This window comes from Phoxinus phoxinus (genome assembly GCF_949152265.1).
Source record: "Phoxinus phoxinus genome assembly, chromosome: 5".
NCBI classification, from domain to species: domain Eukaryota; kingdom Metazoa; phylum Chordata; class Actinopteri; order Cypriniformes; family Leuciscidae; genus Phoxinus; species Phoxinus phoxinus.
Window position 1 is genome coordinate 9,854,789 of NC_136880.1, and position 19,525 is coordinate 9,874,313.

The following is a 19,525-nucleotide window of genomic DNA, read 5'->3' on the forward strand; positions in this document are numbered from 1 at the left end:
TTTTTTTATATATATATATATATTTTTTTGAATATTAATTAGTTGTACACACTTTTATTTGTCATTAAACATGAAATCCAAATTTACATTAAGGTGACACACAATTGTGTAATATATTTATATGGACTATTTTTCACGTGAAAAAAGGGATAGTTCACCCAAAGATTTTTTTTTCTTTGGGTAAACTATCCTTTAGGATAGACATTGTGGTGGCAATTTTATGATATGCATTGATCTTTAGTAAAATATAGATGATTAAAAGAATGTCACATGTGTGACTCTCACTTGTAGTGAGAGAAGATTCTGTTTATGTACCTGGGAGGGCAGAAGGGAGAGACACTCCAGAGAACAGACGAGCAAGGACCTCTGACCTAGATGTCAGAAGGCCATTTGGTGCAGGGGGGCTTAGTGGGCCAACTAGTGACGAATCTAAACTAATGTTATGGCTTCCTTGTCTATGGAAAACTACTGTGAGGAAGGCTCTGGGGAAGAAGGCCTTGAAACTAAGATAAAAGCTAGTTGAGTCTGCCCGAGGGTGTGTCACTCTTCTGCACAGGGTAACAACTGTGTATTAGACTCCTCCTATTCTTGCAAGAATAAATACTTCTTTTTTTATAATTTGACTCTTACGCAGTGATGTTTGTTTGATGAATTTTTGCCACAACATCATTAAGTTAATCAGATGTGCCATGTCCCACTCTGAAATGTTTAACCCCTTAATTAGGGATAACAATGTAAATTTAATGCAGCATCTGTTTTCTCATTATGGCTTTGATTATAATAGGCATCCACAAAGTTAACAATTGTAGCAAGATGGAGAATATGTTACTAACACTATCAGACTCCCAGGGAGCAATCACATTAACCGTAAGCAAATAAATTGCTGAGAGAATAAAGAATGGTAAGTAAAAAAATATATAAAATTGGTTGCTTGATGATGTAAAAATAATGAATTTTATTTTTATTGATTGAAAATCGTTTTTTATAGACAAAACATATGCAGCATATATAATGCAACAAGTGAGATCTGCAACACAGAAACAAGGTAAGGCATTTTTTTTATTATTGTGTTCTCTTTAGCAGATACTACCCACTGTCCAGCATCTCTGTCTCAGTGTGGCCCTTCTGTTACTCTGTCTCAACTTCCCGCTCCACGTCCAGTATCTCTGTCTCAGTGTGGCCCTTCTGTTAATCTGTCTCAATTTCCCCCTCCAAGTCCAGCATCTCTGTCTCAGTGTCCCCCTCCAGCGATTGATAATCCAGTATCCCTTGTCAAGTGCCTTGTTGAAACAAGGAAAATAAATGTCACACAAACACACAATCTTCAATCCCCTTCCATGCAGTCAGAATTTCAAGAAACCCAACAAAGTATGAACTGTTTCTACTATGTATAAAGTTTATCTCTCACAATTTTAAACTGCTGTTTTCATAGAATTCACACACAGGACCACACTGCTGATGCTTGACCTCACACAAATACATCTGCATTTGTACTACAGAAATAAAATAGCATTTTACAAAAAGCTGGAGCAAGCCTTCAAAGAAAAAGGTTACAACATCACCAATGAAAAATTGCGCAAAAAACTTGGCAACATTATCACTACTTACAAAAGGGCTAAAGACCGGTGTCGATCAACAGGAGAGGTAAAAGTTACATGGGAGTATTACAAAGTTGGTGTGCTTTTTGTATTGAAATTACTGCAAATCACTGGGTTTACATAAAAATAAAAAAAAATCTAAAGCATCTCTATTTACATTGTTTTACATGTTTTCTCAAAGGAAATGGAAGACTTATTTGGCAAATCTGGAGTTGGGAGTGCACCATCAGGCACAATCTGCTCAACTCCTCTGTTCAACACGACCTCATCCCAGACCAAGTCCTCAATTGCACAGGCAACAGGCTCCCAAGAACAGCCTCTCCCAGAAGCACATTCTCTCCCAGAAGAACAACCAGGTCCCTCCACTGCTATGCCCTCCAAAGAAATGCACAGAAGGAGACAAACATCCACAGTCTGTGAAGTATATGAAGCGCATTCAGAGAGGAGAACAGCTGCTCTTGAGTCACTAGTGCGGCCTGACTTGGAGCACCGAAGAAGGCTTAAAGAGAGGCGGAGAAGGATGTTTGAAAAAAAATCTCTTACCTGCCTTGGAGAAATCCTTGAACAACTAAAAAAAATCCCAGGAAATGATAATCGATCTATTAAAAAATAAAGTTTAACCTGTTAACCTTCACCAGAGCGAGGACGCTCTGAAGCGTTTTTTTTTTTAAATAGTTCAAAGTTACTATCAGATTTAATGTTATTACCTTGACAAACTATACATCATTAAAAATATATAAGTCTCACGTTTCAGTATTTGACCACTATTGTATTCTGAGAAACTTATAGTGACAGTTATGTCTTAATTTGTGTCAGGATTTATGTAATGAAAAAATGAGTCGATACCTTTAATATGAATTATGAGCGTCAGCTGCTCCATTCAGAAAAAAACTCCGGTGCTGTTGTCTTGAGAACGCGTGACAAAACAACGTTCCTCAGGGCTTTTGGCTCAAAAATGTGCAGATTTGGAGAAATATTGATATATTATCATAGGTTTACATCATATTTCTATAGACAGGAATAATATTTATTGAATTTATATCCAAATGCGTCGATGTATACATAAAGAGCGCTGGATACTCTGATGTACTGTGTTTTCAATCCATACAGCAGAATGAGGGCGCTCTATGCACAGTTTTTTCCAAATATGAAAGCTCACGAAGAAGAAATAACCTGTGACCTTCCAGGACGTCACTGACATAAACACATAGACAGTATAGCATAAACACAGCTAACGTTAGCTTTCAGAGATCGCTATAACATGCAGATAAAGATGTTTTGAAGACAATAAACATGATTGCAATGATATTTGATTTACCTGTGTTCTTCGAGCCATGTCAGGTATTTTTATAATAATAGATTATATGTATAATCTAATGCTAATCGGTATAGACTTTACAATAGTGCAGAATAATATCAAATCATATATTTTCTGTCTGATTTTCTTTTCTGAAGCCAAATAAGCTCATAGAAGATTATTTAAAACACTCGACTTGCACTATAAAGTAAGTTTGGAGCTCAAACAGGGTTTTAATCTCATAAATTGTCGTGTATTGATGGTGTGCTAAGCTAACATGCTAGCTAGCTCTCTAGTTGCACCTGCCATCTAGCTGTTATTTTTTATGATTTTTTTTCTAAATCGGAATGCTTACTGAAATATTTCTTTATTTAAGAAAGGCATTTGATACAGTTTCAAATGTGAAGTGAAGATTATGAAAGAAATTAGGGGGTGAAACACCGTGATTAGCCAGTCGTTAGCGATTATAATGGAGACAAAGGAAAATAATATTTATGGCCATAAGCCGGCTGGAAAGCTGTAAATGTGTGCAGGAGAGAGTGACACTGAATGGGGCTCGTTTGCACCACAAAACAATAGAGACAATAGACTGAATAGATGCTAATAGATGACAATAAACACAAGTTTGCATTTTAGAGTCAATTCAAAATAAAGTCATTGGAGATGATCTTGAAAAACATTTAACAAAATACAGAGTTTTAGACTTATCACCTTCAAATTTTAAATATAACATGGTCAGACATGTGTCTTTAGCTGGAGTGCATTTCTAGAGTGCTGACGGGCCAACTTCAATTTAATTTTCATGAAGATGTTTCATAAAAATAAATTTCTAATAACTTACACAACTTTGAAGCTATTCATATTTTTTTTTTCATTATGACAATAATTCATTCTACATTTCCAATAAAGTGGCAGGTGTCAGCTTTCAAATGAGACCATACTTGAGCTTTTAGGACAAAGGGTCAATTAATTGAATCTTTTTTAGGTTGGGTATGCTATTTCTGGGGATTTTTCAAAAGTGGCGCTGAAGGCTAACAGGTTAACTATATAATCCATTTCCATGTGTATCATCATTTTATTGCTTATCACATCATTATTATAGAGAACACAAAACATTCCTCACTAGACAGGGGACAGTGGTTGACTAGCAGAATATGTCAATCATTTGATAGTAAGTGCTTAAAATAATCCTGTAAAATCCCATCTACCAGTTCACAAAACAGTCAAATCAAAAAGCTTCTTAAGAGAAGTTTAAATAAGTTCTTATTGAGGGAATTGTTGAAGGTGGAACAAGTAAATGTGATGTTCACAGGCGGCCACAGATTGCATCTCTATGATGTGATGCATCATTGTGAATGTGGGCTTCTGGTGGGTATGGGTCATCCTCCTTAACATCTGCCTGCTGATCCTCGTCAATTTGGTCATTGGATTTCAGGCAGATGTTATGGAGGATGCAACAGGCTGTGACTGCAGAAGAAATGTTCTGTACTTTTCTCATGTGCAGACATCTGAGTCTCCTAAATTTTGATTTTAAAATTCCAAATGCATGCTCAATAACTACACGCGCAGAATTCAGTTTCCTATTGAAGTGTCTCTGCCTTACAATTTAAGTGGCCATTGTCTCTGTATGGCTTTATAAGCTGAATCAAGAGAGGGTATGCAGAATCTCCAATTATATGCATGCCCTCAGGAACCAGGGAATGTGGATCTTTCTCAAGAAGGCGGCCTACCTCTGACAACCGAAATGCCCTTGAATCATGCCAACTACCAGGGTGACCCACACTGACATGACAGAACCGCCGCTGACTGTCACAGAATCCTTTAAGAATAACAGAATATAACTGTTTCCTATTGATTTAGGCCACAGGATTCTCACAGTGAGGTTTTACAATTGGAATGTGGCATCCATCAACTGCACAGACAGTTTTAGGAAACCCAGCTTTTTTGAATTCTGACTGTGATATGTGTAGGGCTTGTCCTCTGGGCCAGGAGATGTAATGTGACAAATGTGTTATGACAAGAGAACAGAAATCATGCAGGTGTGTGGAAACTGTAGATTTGGTTATGGTAAATATGTCTGCCACTCCTCTATAGGACTCTTGATTGGATAGAGTCCATAGAGAGGCAAGTATACTGTTTGTCAGCGGCACCTTAGTCTGCTGTTTATTCATGTAAAAAGGACCAAGTGTATTTATAAGATCCTGCATTAGGAAGAGAAAAAAATAGTTATCATATAACAAAAACATGGACACATACATTTTCATTGGGTGTGGGGGGGGGGGGGGGCATATGCCTAACATTATGTTTTGTTTGCCTACATACCTCCACATGCCCTTTAGAAAGTCTGAAATGACTATGAAACTCAGAAGGACTGTACAAATGGACCACATTCTCAACAAAGTGAGGAATTTTAGGGACATTCCTAGGAGAGAAAAACATTTCTTATGACCTCTCTCTCGAAAACAACTTGCTATTGGCTTCGTTTATGTTTTAATGAAATCCTTTAAACCTTTATTTTATTAAGTGCTGAATTATCTGCAGTCTGGACTGTTTATTTTCATTAGATCTATTCAAGTTGCAACATACCAAGACCAGATAGATTTATATCCCTACTATTTACTGAAAGTCATTTTAAGTAATGAGCATTTCACCTTCGGTGATTCTCCTCATCATAACCATCTTCGTGCAAAAGCAGTGGTATTTCAATTGCATCCACTTCGTCTGCGATCTCTTCCATTCTCTGACGTTTGCAGTCCACAACACAGCGAGATTCAGGAAGTGTCCGTCTTGCCTGCACTTTTTTCACTCCTCCCCTCACTGCAGCCGCCTACTCTCGACTACAATTCAGGAAAGGCAAAGCGCATCTCAAACAAGCCTATTGTCTCTAACAAGTAGTTGATAATGTTGTTTTCTATGTGTCACTGGGAGGGTTGTGGCAAATGCCTAGAAGAACCACCAGCTTTGTCCAACAGTGGTTGTGGATGGCCATAATTACATTTGGCATTCACAAAATCAAATCAGGGGAGTCATGGAGTGCAACATCACTATTCCGGCTGCTGTGTTTGTGACAGGGAATAAGTGCAGTCCTTTCCTAGAGGTATGTGAAACAGTTGGTTTGGATGCCATGTCAGAGAGGCAGTGGTATAAGATCCAGAAAGCCTACGTCATACCGGAGGTCAACTATGCCTGGGCTATCCACAATGAGGGGGTCATGAGTGCTGTGAGTGAGAAGCTGATCACTGTCTCAGGGGATCCACGGTATGACAGCCCTAGCTATAATGCAACCTTCGGCACCTACTCTCTGTTTGACATAGAATCAAAGATGACCGTGGCTCAAGAAACTGTGCGGGTGACTGACGTGAAAAATAGCTACTGGCTCGAGGTAGAGGGTATGGAGAGACGCCTGGCCAGGCTTGCAGACCACGGAGTCTCCATCTCTGTGTTTGCCACTGACTGCCACCCATCTGTGCAGAAGGTACTAAGAGAGAAATATCAGGAAATCAAACATGAGTATGATCTGTGGCACATTGTCAAGAAAGTAAAAAATAAAATTTTAAGATGCAAAAATCCTGATCTGAGTGAGTGGAGCCAGATGATAACTAATCACTTGTGGTATTCTGTTTCCTCTTATGGGGGAGATAGAGTAAGACTCAGGGAAAGGTGGATATCTCTACTACACCACATAACAAATGTTCATGAGTGGGTGACCGGGGAAACAATAACAAAATGTGACCACTCTCCCTAAACCCCAGATGAGGAGAGCAGGCGCCCGTGGCTCCGTCCTGACTCTGCAGCCTTTAATAGCCTCTAAAAGGTTGTCCTGAACAGGCAGCTCCTCCAAAATCTTGACAGGGTGACAGAGGGCATCCACACAGGTGAATTAGAGAGTGTTCATGCTCTTTTTAATAATTATGCAACAAAGAGAAAGGCCTTCAGCTATGAAAGCTTTGAAGCGCGTCTTCGCCTGGCTGCACTGGACAACAACATCAACATAGAGAGAGAGAGAGAGAGAGGGCAACAACCAAGACAGGTGGACGCAGATTTAGGCAACAATTTTCAAAGACTGCCGGTCAGTACGTGGTGGCACAAATAAAAGAGCAGAAAGCCTACAGTTTCCGAAAGGATATCGTCAATGGAGCCATCTTAAGACGGAGGGAGTCCAGCACCATACAGGCTACCCTACAGGAACAGAAAGCTCACCCTACCTTGGGCCAAAACAGAGGGCTTACCAAACCGGACAAAGAGCATTCTGTGGCACAACACCTTAGCCGGTTCACTAATTAGGAAAAATTCAAATCACAAAACAGTCAAATCAAAATTTAACACATTTAACATATACTGTATAATCCCTACAACACACATTTTATATATATATATATTTATACATATATGTATACAAATATTTTTTATCAATTTTATATATATATATATGTGTGTGTGTGTGTATATATATATATATTTATATATATCATTTATTATCTATACTAACTCTTATTCCTACATATGTTCATCTATAATAGTCCTACTGCATAACCATATTCCTTTAGGCAATATCAGTTCAAATGTTTTTTTTCAATATACTTAGTAAAGTTACTTTTCAATTATTTGATATTATCCAATAAAATGGTGACTTTACATGTACTTGACATGTCTGACATAAAAATGTTTTATTATTAAAATTGACTACAAGTCCAACGCATACTCGAATCCTTGATATTCGGCTGAGGGGAAAAGATTCCTGATGTAGTTCACTGCACAGGATGGGATCGGTATCCTATTCCTTCTTCCCAAATGCCCCCTCGCCCAAAGAGTAAACTGCTGGTACGCCGTTAACCTAAACAGTCTGAGAAAAGTATATAACAAGTTAGCCTAGCCTAGCCCAGTCGCCAATTCATAAAATACACTGTTACATACTTGCTACTTATGGGGCGCTCCAGCGTCTCAGCTCGGACATCCCTTAGAGATAGCATAGCCACCTCCAACACGTCTCTCTCACCGCACAGCATCCGAAATTAACGGTGCATGGTGACCCATTTTTCCCCTATCAATAAATGTTCCAGGTTGACCTCTCTACAACAGATCGATTCCGGTGCACTGTCCATGCTCCGGCAGCACCCGCACCCACACTAGTAACTTCCCCCCAAACGATCCTGTACTATAGGTGGAGCCTGGAACTGATCGTCCTCCTTGTGGTGGTAGTCATGTACTACTGGCCTGTCTCTCACAGGCTCAAACGCGTAACCAAAATGGCTCCTTTTCGTGTGTATAGGACCTGTAGCTCTGCAGCTGCCTATATACCTTCGCAGGTCCTACCATGCCAGTGACGTCATCAGAATTGCCAGAGGGATTAAAGCAAAAAAAAAATTTTTGACTGAAAATTTTTCCATGGCCAAACCCCGTTCCACAGCCTGTCACACATCCAGTGTGAAGTGTGTTTCTTCTTGTAATTAAGAGTATAGTGAGTACATGGCATGCATTACCTTCACAAATTAAATACTCAAAGAACATTTGCATTTAAAGAAAGGCCATTTTGAACTGCGTTTCTATTATTTACACACTTTTATGAAATGTCAATGTTTTCAATCTAATGGTTTTACAAGACTTGACTCTTTGTGATGTAGTCATACAAATAATACAATATTTCCATAAATTTAACACAAGTTTTTATTTCTCAAATAATAAAAGCCAACAGAGCCTTTGCTGCAAAGTTAGCTAAATATCACAAACTATATTTTATATTTTAACCTAGCCATTATGAATAAATATTATAATGTTATTTTTTATATAAATTTTATATAAAAATGTTTATATAAAAAGTGAACAGCATGAGCAGGGCCATACACAGGGTTATATAAATAAAGAGGTCCTTGCTAAAGGGATCTTGCTAGGGGGGTTCGGGGGCATGTTGCAAACACAGACAAGCGGAGTGATACAAACAGTGAAGTCTCCCAGTGCTTATTGGTGAAATATAACATATTCAAGGGTCCTACAAATATTAATATTTATACAATACTACTATTATAGAATTATATTTAATAGGTGCTTGTGTTGTTAAATTGAGCTTATATTTTCCACTGTAATTAGCAGAGAACATTTATGTGTTAAATAGGAATACATTATAATAATGTTAATCTCATGGGCACAGTATGCAACACCTGCTCTTCCTCTCTCATCTAATAATAATAATAATATATTTTATTTGTAAAGCACTTTTCATAGTTAAAAACAATCCCAAAGTGCTACAGAGTATAAAAAAAGTTTAAAAACCGGGAAGAATAAAATAAAATAAAAAGTTAGCAAAAAGTAAAAAATGCTTGCTTAAAAAGATAGGTTTTTAGTCCTTTCTTAAAAGAGTCTATGGCTTGAGGAGCCCTTAGGTTTTCTGGAAGGGAATTCCAAAGATGCGTTGCGGCTGAGCAGAAGGCTTGATCCCCCATAGTGCGGAGCTTAGTTCTGGGTGGTTGAAGAAGGGCTTTGTTTCCAGAGCGGAGGTTGCGTGAAGAGTTTTGTTTTGTGAGTTGTTTTGTGAGAATAGAGAATCTCTATTCTCTCTTCTTCTCGCAGTCTCCTAATCTTTACCTGTATATCTTACCTTCCAAAAGCTGATATTTGATTGATACAGTCGTTGCAAACTGTTGTTTGGTTTAGCTACACATCTCACAGGCCAGACTCGTATTTTATGACCGTTACTGAAGCGTGTCGTGAAGCGTCGCGCTGGAATTCGCGACCGGCTTGCAGCTTCTGTGAACATAAACTAAAGCCCTAAAGACTAACTTACTTTGATTTTTTTCATTCACCTTGCCTGGGAAAACAAGCGATGCGAGTTGCAACAGCGTTGCATTTATTTAAGCGCACTTTTACACATCTACATTTTTAAAAAACGCACGTGAGCACAAACATGTGAACGGCCCATAAAGCTCAGAGATGAGGTCGGTTATCGTGGCGATATGCAATATCATTGCAACACCAAAGTAGAGTTAACATTAGGAAATCATTTCACAACCTTCATTTTGCACTTATCCTGAGCAGTTTTTCCGTGAGCGGGTATAGAAAACCCGGAGTGGATCAGGAGCGGAGTGATCACAGAATGCTTAGTGCAGATAGGAACGTGCTTTAGCGCCACTGCAGGCTTTGATCACATCCCCCTCAGCAGTGAATTACAGCCCGTCTTTCCCTAATTTAAGACCCATTCAAACTAAAATTAAGACCTTTATTACACTATTTGAGAAATGTAAGCATTTCCTGGGCCGGGTTTCCCGATAACGATGTATTTTAGCTCTTAAGAGTGCTCTCTACGTGCAAGGTTACGAACGCTTGCGGCAATTCCACGCGCGTTTCCCAAAAATGCACTTAACATGAACGTGCGAGAATGCGTTTTACGTGCTACTTTAGAGTCGCTGTCCATTTGCGAAGTGCTGAAATATAAACTTATATGGATTCCTATTTTGAACGTTTAACCTAATAATCGTCATTTGTTGTGGATTAGCAATCAAGACAAGTCTATATAAAGCACCCACAGGCAGAGGCACTAACAAAATGGCTGAAAAAATAATAATAAATAAAAATAGATACCTTTCAAAAAGATTACATTAAAGAGTGCCCTTACTTAACAGGGAGGAAGATGAAGAGGTGGAGGAGGTGGAAGAGGAGGACGACGACTAAGATGGCATGGTACCACATGATGGCCAACCAAGAAATCGCCAATAGCATGGCTGGTTTTCGTGCACGTCATTGACAGATTTTTTTTTAATTCATCCCTATTTTGCCCAGTCTTTGAAGCATATTTTCCACATTACTTCTTTTATATATTTTTTTGTTAATTCATTTAATTTAGGTGTGTATTTCTATCTTTTTCTTCCCTTTTTAATTATTTCATTTATAAATTCATGTAAACAAAAAACGAGTAAAATAAAGTGTACAATAAAGTACAATCAAAACATTATATTACTTACGTTGCAGTGTGTTAAATAGATAAAAGTGTAATCTCCCGGTTGTCCTGCAGGTGTCCTCATAAATATGTCTTCTTACGATGCACTTGGGGATGTACGATTACTCCAGAGCACTCGTAGTTCTACGAAGATTTTCAAGTGCTACTTAAGCTACGATGCTTTTGGGAAACAGACCATAATATTAAGATCAGTCGTACGATCGTTTTTACGATCAACTTAGGCTTACGATGCTTTTGGGAAACGCAGCCCTGATATTGACGGAAATCCGTCGTAGACTCTCTGCAATTAACGGAAATCCGTCATAGCAACGGAGAACTTTAATCCCTGCGTTCTTATACTAACAAACGCAATTTTTGTGTCGCTTTAAAAAAAAAGCTATATTGATATTTTTAATAATTTTTTTTGTGTAATTTACTTTTAATTGTCATAAACAACACGTTATCAATGTTGATTTTTTCAGTTCAGTTAATCTTTAAAGAAACTTTAATAAACTTTGCCTTTGTCTGTGTTTTAACAGGTTCTCTTGTGATATGCATGTAGCAAAGTTGATAAGGGAGCGTGAGGAATGGATGGAGAGGTCCCTGCAATACCTCTCTGTGTGTGACCGATTCCAGGGCACCACCACACAGCCCATCTCACCTCCACCACCCAAGCTCCCTGTACCAACCGCCAAGTGGTTCCTCTCTGTCCACGCAGAGGATATCCGGTCCTGGTATAGTGAGCTCAAAGCCAGGGTCACCTCTGTCTTTGGGTCCATCCTGAAGATGGACTCCACAAAAAAGGTTACATATTAATCAAATATTAGATATACCCAAATGTGTATGTACATGTGTTTAGAAATATTTTTTAGGTTATCTGTACTGAATTTTCTGTTTTTCAACAATAGGTGGCCAAAAAACTGGCGGGAGCTGCAGCTGGGACCGCAGCCTGAGTCACCAATATGGACAATGAGCACGGACAGGTCCTCATGTCTGTGCTCACCTCACATGAGGGTCAGGGACTGCTGCCCATGACCACAGGCCTGATGAAAAAGTACGAGGCGGCTGGAGTCGCTCCCCCCACACTCCTTTATGTGCACAGAGACTGCTGCTCTTCTGTGGGCACCTCCAGAGCAGGTGCCATGTTCAGTGGCTGGAGTGATGTGGTGGTATGTCTTGATGTGTGGCACTTCATGCTGCGCTTCGCCGCAGGTCTACACACTGACAGCCACCCGCTCTACGGTCTGTTCATGGCGAAGCTCTCCGCCTGCATTTTCGTCTGGGACGAGGGAGATGTGGCTCTGCTGAGGGAGGCGAAAATGAGGGAGTGGAGCAACAGCAGGGCATCAGAGGCCTCACTGATGACCAGCTAACCAGCAGGCTCACCTCCAGACAGTTGGCGCTGCACTGTCGACGCTGCACACGTGGCGTGGAGGAGACAGAGCAGCTGATCGGGGAGTTGCTGGAGGCCTTCAAGTGGACCAGGAGAGGATGGACGTCATCTGGGACACTCAAAGACACCATCTTCCCCCTCATCCAGGACCCCCCTGGTGTGCAGCTGTACACACAGACATGAAGTATGACAAAGGGAGGGCTCATACTTCCTGTCTACCGCTGCGCTCGGGGTTCCACTACCCTGGAGTCCTTCCGCAACCACCTCAACCGCTTCATACCCGGTAAGATTACACACAATCACCTCAATGTTTTATTTTTTTGTGATGGTCTATTTCATCTCTTTTGTAATTGTAAATTAGTGTTAATGTTTTCTTTAAAAAAATCAGGAACGAGCGCTAACCTGGAAAATTTCCAGGCTTATCTGCTTGAGGGTTTGGAGCGGTGGAACGAGGACCGCGCTGCTGCTGCTACGTCATGGATGAGGCCCCGTCGTCCCTGCGCTGCTACAGTGCCTCCATCCAGCACAGCCTCAATGAGCTCAGTCATCGTCTTCTTGGCTGTAGTCTTGTACAAGACTATTCAAGGCCAGGACAGTACACGGGTATGTGTCTATAATGCCATGAGTTGTTCTTTTCTTTGTAATGCACAGGTGGACCACACTATCTCACCTCTTTCTTTAGTGTCCACCAAGGAAGCTGTACGCTTGTCTCGGGATTCAGCGTCACCCTCTCAGTCCTCCCAGGACCTGCCACCTGAGCCCCAAGAAGATGTATGTATGCATGCAGGCATCCCTTGCCATGCCATCATATGGAGGACTTTTTTTTCATCCATCCACTAACTTCTTCTTTCTTCTTGTTAGGTGTGCAGAGGACCAGACGGGACATCATGTTTTGATAGAGTGGTGGACCTGGCCAGGTACCTTGTCGAGCTCGGAGAAAGCCTTGTGTCTCAGATAGGGAAGCCACTGACATTGTTCGGCTGTGGGACAGACTGCCGGACAGTGACAAAAAGGGTGTTTCCTATCCGCCGAGACACAAGGAGAGACTCTTACAAGGTAGGTTCAAGGCCACCCACTCCAAAACCTCCACCTGCCATGGAAAGGAGAGCCTGAAGCGGTAAGTTAAATATTTTGCACACAGAGCTTTAATTATATAATTGACTATATGCTTTATATTTCCCTATTATATGTTACAGGCAGAGGTTGGTAGAGTATCCAAAAACTGTACTCAAGTAAAAGTACAAGTACTTATAGAAAAATTTACTCAAAGTAAAAGTAACAATCTTAATAGTTAGAGTAAGAGTAAAAAAGTATCCAATGAGAAAACTACTCAAGTAGCTAGTTACTAGTTACTTCGGATCATAGGCCTATATATAGGCTATGATATATATATAAAACATGATATTATTTAGATATTTTTTATTTAAATGACTATTATTATCATAATTAGTATCCAATGAGAAAAGTATCCAATGAGAAAACTACTCAAGTAGCTAGTTAGTTACTTCAGAACATAGGCCTATATATATATATGATATATAAAACATGATATTATTTAGATATTTTTTATTTAAATGACTATTATTATCATAATTAGTATCCAATGAGAAAAGTATCCAATGAGAAAACTACTCAAGTAGCTAGTTAGTTACTTCAGAACATAGGCCTATATATATATGATATATAAAACATGATATTATTTAGATCTTTTTTATTTAAATGACTATTATTATCATAATTAGACAGGCTATCTTTGCCACAAAAACAGAAGAGACAAGCATTATTTCTGCCATCTGTAGCCTGAAAATCATTGCCTGTCCTTTGGTTTGTATAATAGTAACTTATACAACTACAGTTGGATTATTAGACAATGTCGAAATATAGTGAATCTGCAGAGTTTTGCATTTAAAGGCATGTAAAGGGAAACATTGACACAGAGAAGAAAGAGTTAAAACTCTTCACATGTGCTCGCGCTGACCGCTACTGAACATCTGAACATCGACGGATCTTTTTCTGTCTGTTTTACAAAATGTAGCTAATCAAATGTATATTTCTGCATGCATGTTTAAACTGGTCAACAGTGTCTAAGGCAGGCAAAGGCATTAGTTTTCAAGTTGAGTTCGCACGCGACTGCGCAATACACACACATTACCGCGGGATGGCGGGTGTTCATTTCATATGTGGACAACGGTAGCTTATTTATTGTATAAAGTAATGTACAGATGGTACTCAACCAGAATGCCTATTACCGCCGCGCCAGGCACCGCGGCAAAACTACCGCGGTAAAAATAATCCAGTCGCATTTCAAAGTCATTCGCGAAATGACCGCCAGGTGGCGCAGAGGGACATTGTGCAAAACAGCAGCTATTGCCGTATTTTCAAATGTAAGGGGTTAATGTCAATTAACAGATGAAATAGGCTACTATAGAACATTGTTTAGGACAGAAAAATAGAATCATAATTTAAAAATAGAGACGAGAACAATAGGCCTATAGCCTTTATTTCATATTGTAGCTTACGCCTAGATGTCGGTGGGCGACATAAGCCTATTGCCCGTTGGGAGCAGCGTGATAAAAAAATAATAATAATAACAAAAATAAATAAATTAGGTGCAATGAAGCTGATTATTTGTTTACTATTCTATTAAGGAATGAGACGAATGAAGCGCTTGTCTGGAGAACACACACTGGAGAAACCGGGTATTTCTCAGTGAGTAAACTCATGGCCGAGTGGTAGAACTTACGTATTGATCATTTGGATGACATGGGTTCGAATCCAGAACAAACATAGACTATTGCACATTTTATATTAGCCTAGTAATAATGCATGTCATAGCCTATTATTAATGCAGACAATCAAACAAATAAAACATTTTTTTTTTATACAGGATAGCCTTTTCTTTTCTTTTTTGGTTCCTAGCCTATAAAGAGTTTGTAAAAACATGGTTTTAAGGTGCGATTTGCCAGGGGGACGGGGATTTCCTTCTGAAACATCCCTGCTTCTGCTGAATTATTTGAATCCCCCCTCCCTCCACAGTAATCAATGCTATAAATTACTTCACCAATAGACCATTTAAAATATATAAAATAAAGATATGCAACAGGCACGTTTAAACGACAAACAATAAAATCAGAACCAGTTTGTTATGTTCATGGTTCCAGTGGCCTTAATGCAAGCACGGCTTTCAAAATGTCACAAAGCGTTTTGAGATTATTTTGAATGAAATATTGAAGTTTATAATTAAGTATTTTGGCACACCACGCCGAGTGGCGCTATCCATTGTTCTAAAGTCGGGTTTTATTCTGGCATGTTGAATTAGTGTTCGGCAGACGCGGCGGCGCGTTCATATGGATTTATTTTTCTCATAACAGACAGCTAAAATAACTTAGGCCCTAATAGGCTACTCCGTAGTTTTTTAGTCATACAGATCAGAGTAGAGTAGCCTACATCGTTCAAAACTGTAAACTTTTATTCATATTCAAGCTTTTATTCAAAAGTGTATCTGTCGTCTCTGTCTCCGGGAACTGCGCGTCACAAAAATGAACCGAAACCCACTTTCCTCCGCTCAGTCACGATAAGAAATCGGCTATGTCTAAAGCCTTTAAATGTCTAAATATTTAATAAATGTTTTCTGATTAGGTGATCCGTATGAAACCGAGAGGTGCAGAGGATCTACTCAAACTAGCTGTGAGCGCTTCCCAATGAGGAACGGACAAGGGTGAAAATCTCGCTATAATTAAATGTAGGCCTAGTCTAGGCTAAATCGCCCTGAATTAAATTGTAAAAACAGATCAGATAATTTATTTGTCGAAATGTTGCGATATTGTTTCATTTAAGTTCATAATTATTCTATAAATGTTATTTAGTTTAGCAGCAGCACGAAGCACTGTGGTTCGAGATTTATATATATATAAATAATAATAATAATAATTCACAAATCGCGCACCCTGGTTGTAAGGATCCAAAGATCCCCGCGGAATTTAACATGGAGTTGAACATTGTATTCATGACAACAAATGAACATGCGTTTGAACAAATGAACATGCGTTTGAATTTAGGTTTGCTTGGAAAAAGCTGGCCCAAACCGAGGTAGCGTTTTATTTCTTCAATTATTGAAATAATTAAATGTTTATTAATAAACTTTTATGACAGAAATATTAGCCTACATAGCCTAAATAATTAAATTATTTCATTATCAACACTTTACTAGCCTAATGTTATGTCTAGAATTAAATGTGAATTGCGACTTCTCTTTGTTTTAAGTCGGTCTCAAACTCAGATCGCCTGTGGGGGGTTGGGGGTTCAGGAGGTGTTAATGTTCTGTCTTTCATATGGAGAGTGAGCCTGATGACCAGGCAAAGGCAAAATACTTTTAAAGATAAATCTCTCGATGTGTCCAAATGTAGGCCCTTCAATTATAAATATTGTAGTTTTATGTATTGTATTTAAAGAGGTTTCACACACACTTTCAGTTGAAGTGTTCAATCCATTTGTTTCAACTGGTTTTGTAGAGTTTTAACATGTTTGAGTGTGTTTGTCAATAATCTGGCATTATCTAAACATGAACTATCGACGAAACGCGTTCTTGCCAACTAAACGAATGCAAGTGAGCAGCAGATGCAGAGCTCTTTTATTCGCGATCCACCTCGTTTTATTGTACGGTGAATTCAACCAGGCATTCTGTTTGAAGCAAGACTCAATCATTTGTTACAGTTTTTTTTCGTGATTTGTATGGATGACACACAGCGACATCAGTATTATCAGCTGTATAATGGGGTTTTACCCTGAAATCTTGTTTAATTTCGAGAGAGACCCGGCGCGCGCAGTGCAGGGAGACTAAATAAACTAAAATAATAGAGATCCAGCGCGAGAGAGAAGCAAAGAAAAACGCATGATCTTAATTTATGTTGCTTTGAACTATTTTCGTTTTGTAGACTAGCTACTGTTTTAATTGTTTATTTAGCTGCAATTTCTTTGGCAATACAGATTTAAAATGTTGCAAGAATACGATTCTGTTTCTTACTTAGAAAATAAACTCTAACTCGATGCAACCCTGTTTTAAATAAATAAACTGCCGCCGACACTTTATTTAAACCTTGAAATGTCCAGGATCTGTTTTTAAAAAATTATTCCTTTGCTATGGCTGGTAGCCTATCAATGTCAGTCATCTCAATTTCGTGGATGATTCACAAAACAATAATTTAGCAGATTAAAGACTAGCTTCATCATCTTCATTTTCTGACGCGATCAACTGATTTGATAATCGTCCTTCATCAGTTTTGTCGTCTGTGCAGCGGCTCTACTGGAATGTAGCAAATTTATGTTGTAATGTGCCATTGATACTTAAACAAAACGATTGACTTCAATAAACAGTTACCTATCTAAGCATCAAGAATGGTAAAACATTTAACGCTGTTAGCCAAAGCTAATGAGATTCGATCTCGCATCGCTTGAAGCTCCGTGAGGCTCGTGCTGTTGCGTTGACCACTGCGCTATCATCGGCCCGCTGTTGAGATCACGTCTTATGCTCTTCCAAAGCCTCATTGATGTAGCCTAATATTTGTCTATTGCAATGTATTGTGTTGAAATGTTTTCATTATTTATTAAATGTAGGCCATTACATTTAATTTCAGTCTTGTGATTATATGAATATTTCAATCCTTCTCAATGAGCCGCGGCGCGGCGGCAGATTACGCAATAGAGAGAATAAACTGACACTTTTCAAAGTCTGCGATTGTAGCGCCTCTTAGCGGTCAAAGGCAGCAAATACACACCCGCAATTTTACCGCCGCGGGAACGGCGGCGGTAAAAGTCTCATTCTGGTTGAGTACCATCTGTATATGTCCAAAAAAACGGGTAATGTCATACTTTGAAGTAGTGCTATCATATCGTAATAATCAGTTTGGTTGTAAAATGTATTACCTGAATTAAATTAAATTGAATATCGTCCTGTGGAACGATATTCGTTCCACAGGATATATCGTCCTCAGCATACGAAGATGTTCAACTAATAGAGATCTTCATCGCTGGCAAAAATTATGCATTTGCAGATTTGCTTTCACTTGACTGTAGGTCCACAGCCACTTCATCCAACGCTCATGATGTTCTTAAATCTTCCTGTACGACTCCGAGTCGAGTGTGAATTGAAAGCGCTTCAGACGATTCAGTGCATGCAGGAAACTGAACAGATCATACAAACTGATTCGCGAACCAATTTAGACAGATCTGACAACTTTTTTGATGAAGTCTTTGAACAGAATCGACTCAAAAGAGTGATTCATTTGTGAATTGAGCATCGCTCATGCCCAGAAAAAAGATACAGCGCGCTTGGAATAAACTACGCATTTAACAACACGTATTGCATTAAAATAAAGTAACGAGAGGAACTTCGCTCAACGTAACGAAGTAAAAGTACCGTTTTTTTAATTAGAAATGTACTCGAGTAAAAGTAAAAGTACCCACATTTAAATCTACTCTTAAAAGTAAAATTTTCCCCAAAAAATACTCAAGTAAATGTAACGAAGTAAATGTACTTCGTTACTACCCACCTCTGGTTACAGGTGTGTGCTGGGGCAGGGGTCGGGTCCTGCGCAATGGCCAAATATTAGTAGAATTGTAGATGCAGTATGTCTGGAGCTTTGCTCCATTCATCCAGCGGGGAAGGTGAAGTGGGGCATTTCATTGAACCGCTGGGCTGCCGTTCTACATGACTACCAGGCCATATGGAGGCTGGTGGGGAACTGCCCAGCACTGAGGGGACGGGCAAAGATTCAGCTGTTCGAGGTCAATCAGCGGACGCTTTCTGTCTGGTAAGTAGTTTCTTTTTAAACCAGCTAAAAGGAATGTTACTATCCTCATATTCTGTTCATCCTATTAATTGTGCCATTTTAAACAGGTACAACAACTACATGAAGAAGCTGGAAGCAGGCTCTGAGTGTGCCCTTACCTCAGATCAGCATGGTGTCTCACATCCTGCTTCCTGTAGCCAAGCAGAAGATGTCAGTGCCTGCTGCACCTCTATCAGCACTTTCCCCTTTACCGTATCAGGCCATACGACGTGGGCAGCGCCATCCTCCCCTCACATCAGCATCAGTTCACGGAAACCACGACGCCTTGGGGGTCAAGGGTGACACATATGGTTCTTCGCTGGACAGATGATCAAGCTATACAGTGCTTTACATGTTATATAAAATGTATTCTTTCATGTATATTTTCTCTAGAGAGCATTGCCATTTCTCTGCCTTTCTTCCTGAGGAGTAAATGTTATCGCTTTGTTTTGGTTAACTGGATTGATAATACGGAGCTCAAGC

At 39.3% G+C, this 19,525-nt stretch overlaps 1 protein-coding gene and 1 pseudogene across 2 annotated transcripts; one reads left to right on the forward strand and one right to left on the reverse strand.

The window, feature by feature from the left end:
- Nucleotides 1-2,080: 2,080 nt before the first annotated feature.
- On the reverse strand, nt 2,081-5,170 carry LOC306998304 (annotated as a pseudogene). Its single transcript, XR_013800686.1, has 2 exons — nt 3,940-5,170; nt 2,081-2,219 (listed from the first exon to the last, which is right to left on the reverse strand). The product of XR_013800686.1 is annotated as an uncharacterized misc_RNA (transcript).
- A 7,438-nt stretch (nt 5,171-12,608) lies between these two features.
- LOC306999028 (uncharacterized protein) lies at nt 12,609-19,021 on the forward strand. Its single transcript, XM_079613429.1, has 4 exons — nt 12,609-12,818; nt 12,898-12,986; nt 13,077-13,332; nt 18,776-19,021. Exons 1-3 carry the CDS (start codon nt 12,692-12,694, stop codon nt 13,326-13,328), a joined length of 468 nt encoding a protein of 155 aa, XP_079469555.1. The 5' UTR covers nt 12,609-12,691; the 3' UTR covers nt 13,329-13,332; nt 18,776-19,021.
- The last annotated feature ends 504 nt before the right edge of the window (nt 19,022-19,525 follow it).

Coding starts and splice junctions, on each gene's coding strand:
- LOC306999028 (XM_079613429.1), top strand. CDS start 12,692: ATGGATGAGGCCCCGTCGTCCCTGCGCTGCTACAGTGCCTCCATCCAG. Junction 12,819..12,897: donor AAGGCCAGGACAGTACACGG/GTATGTGTCTAT, acceptor CTCTTTCTTTAG/TGTCCACCAAGGAAGCTGTA. Junction 12,987..13,076: donor CACCTGAGCCCCAAGAAGAT/GTATGTATGCAT, acceptor TCTTCTTGTTAG/GTGTGCAGAGGACCAGACGG.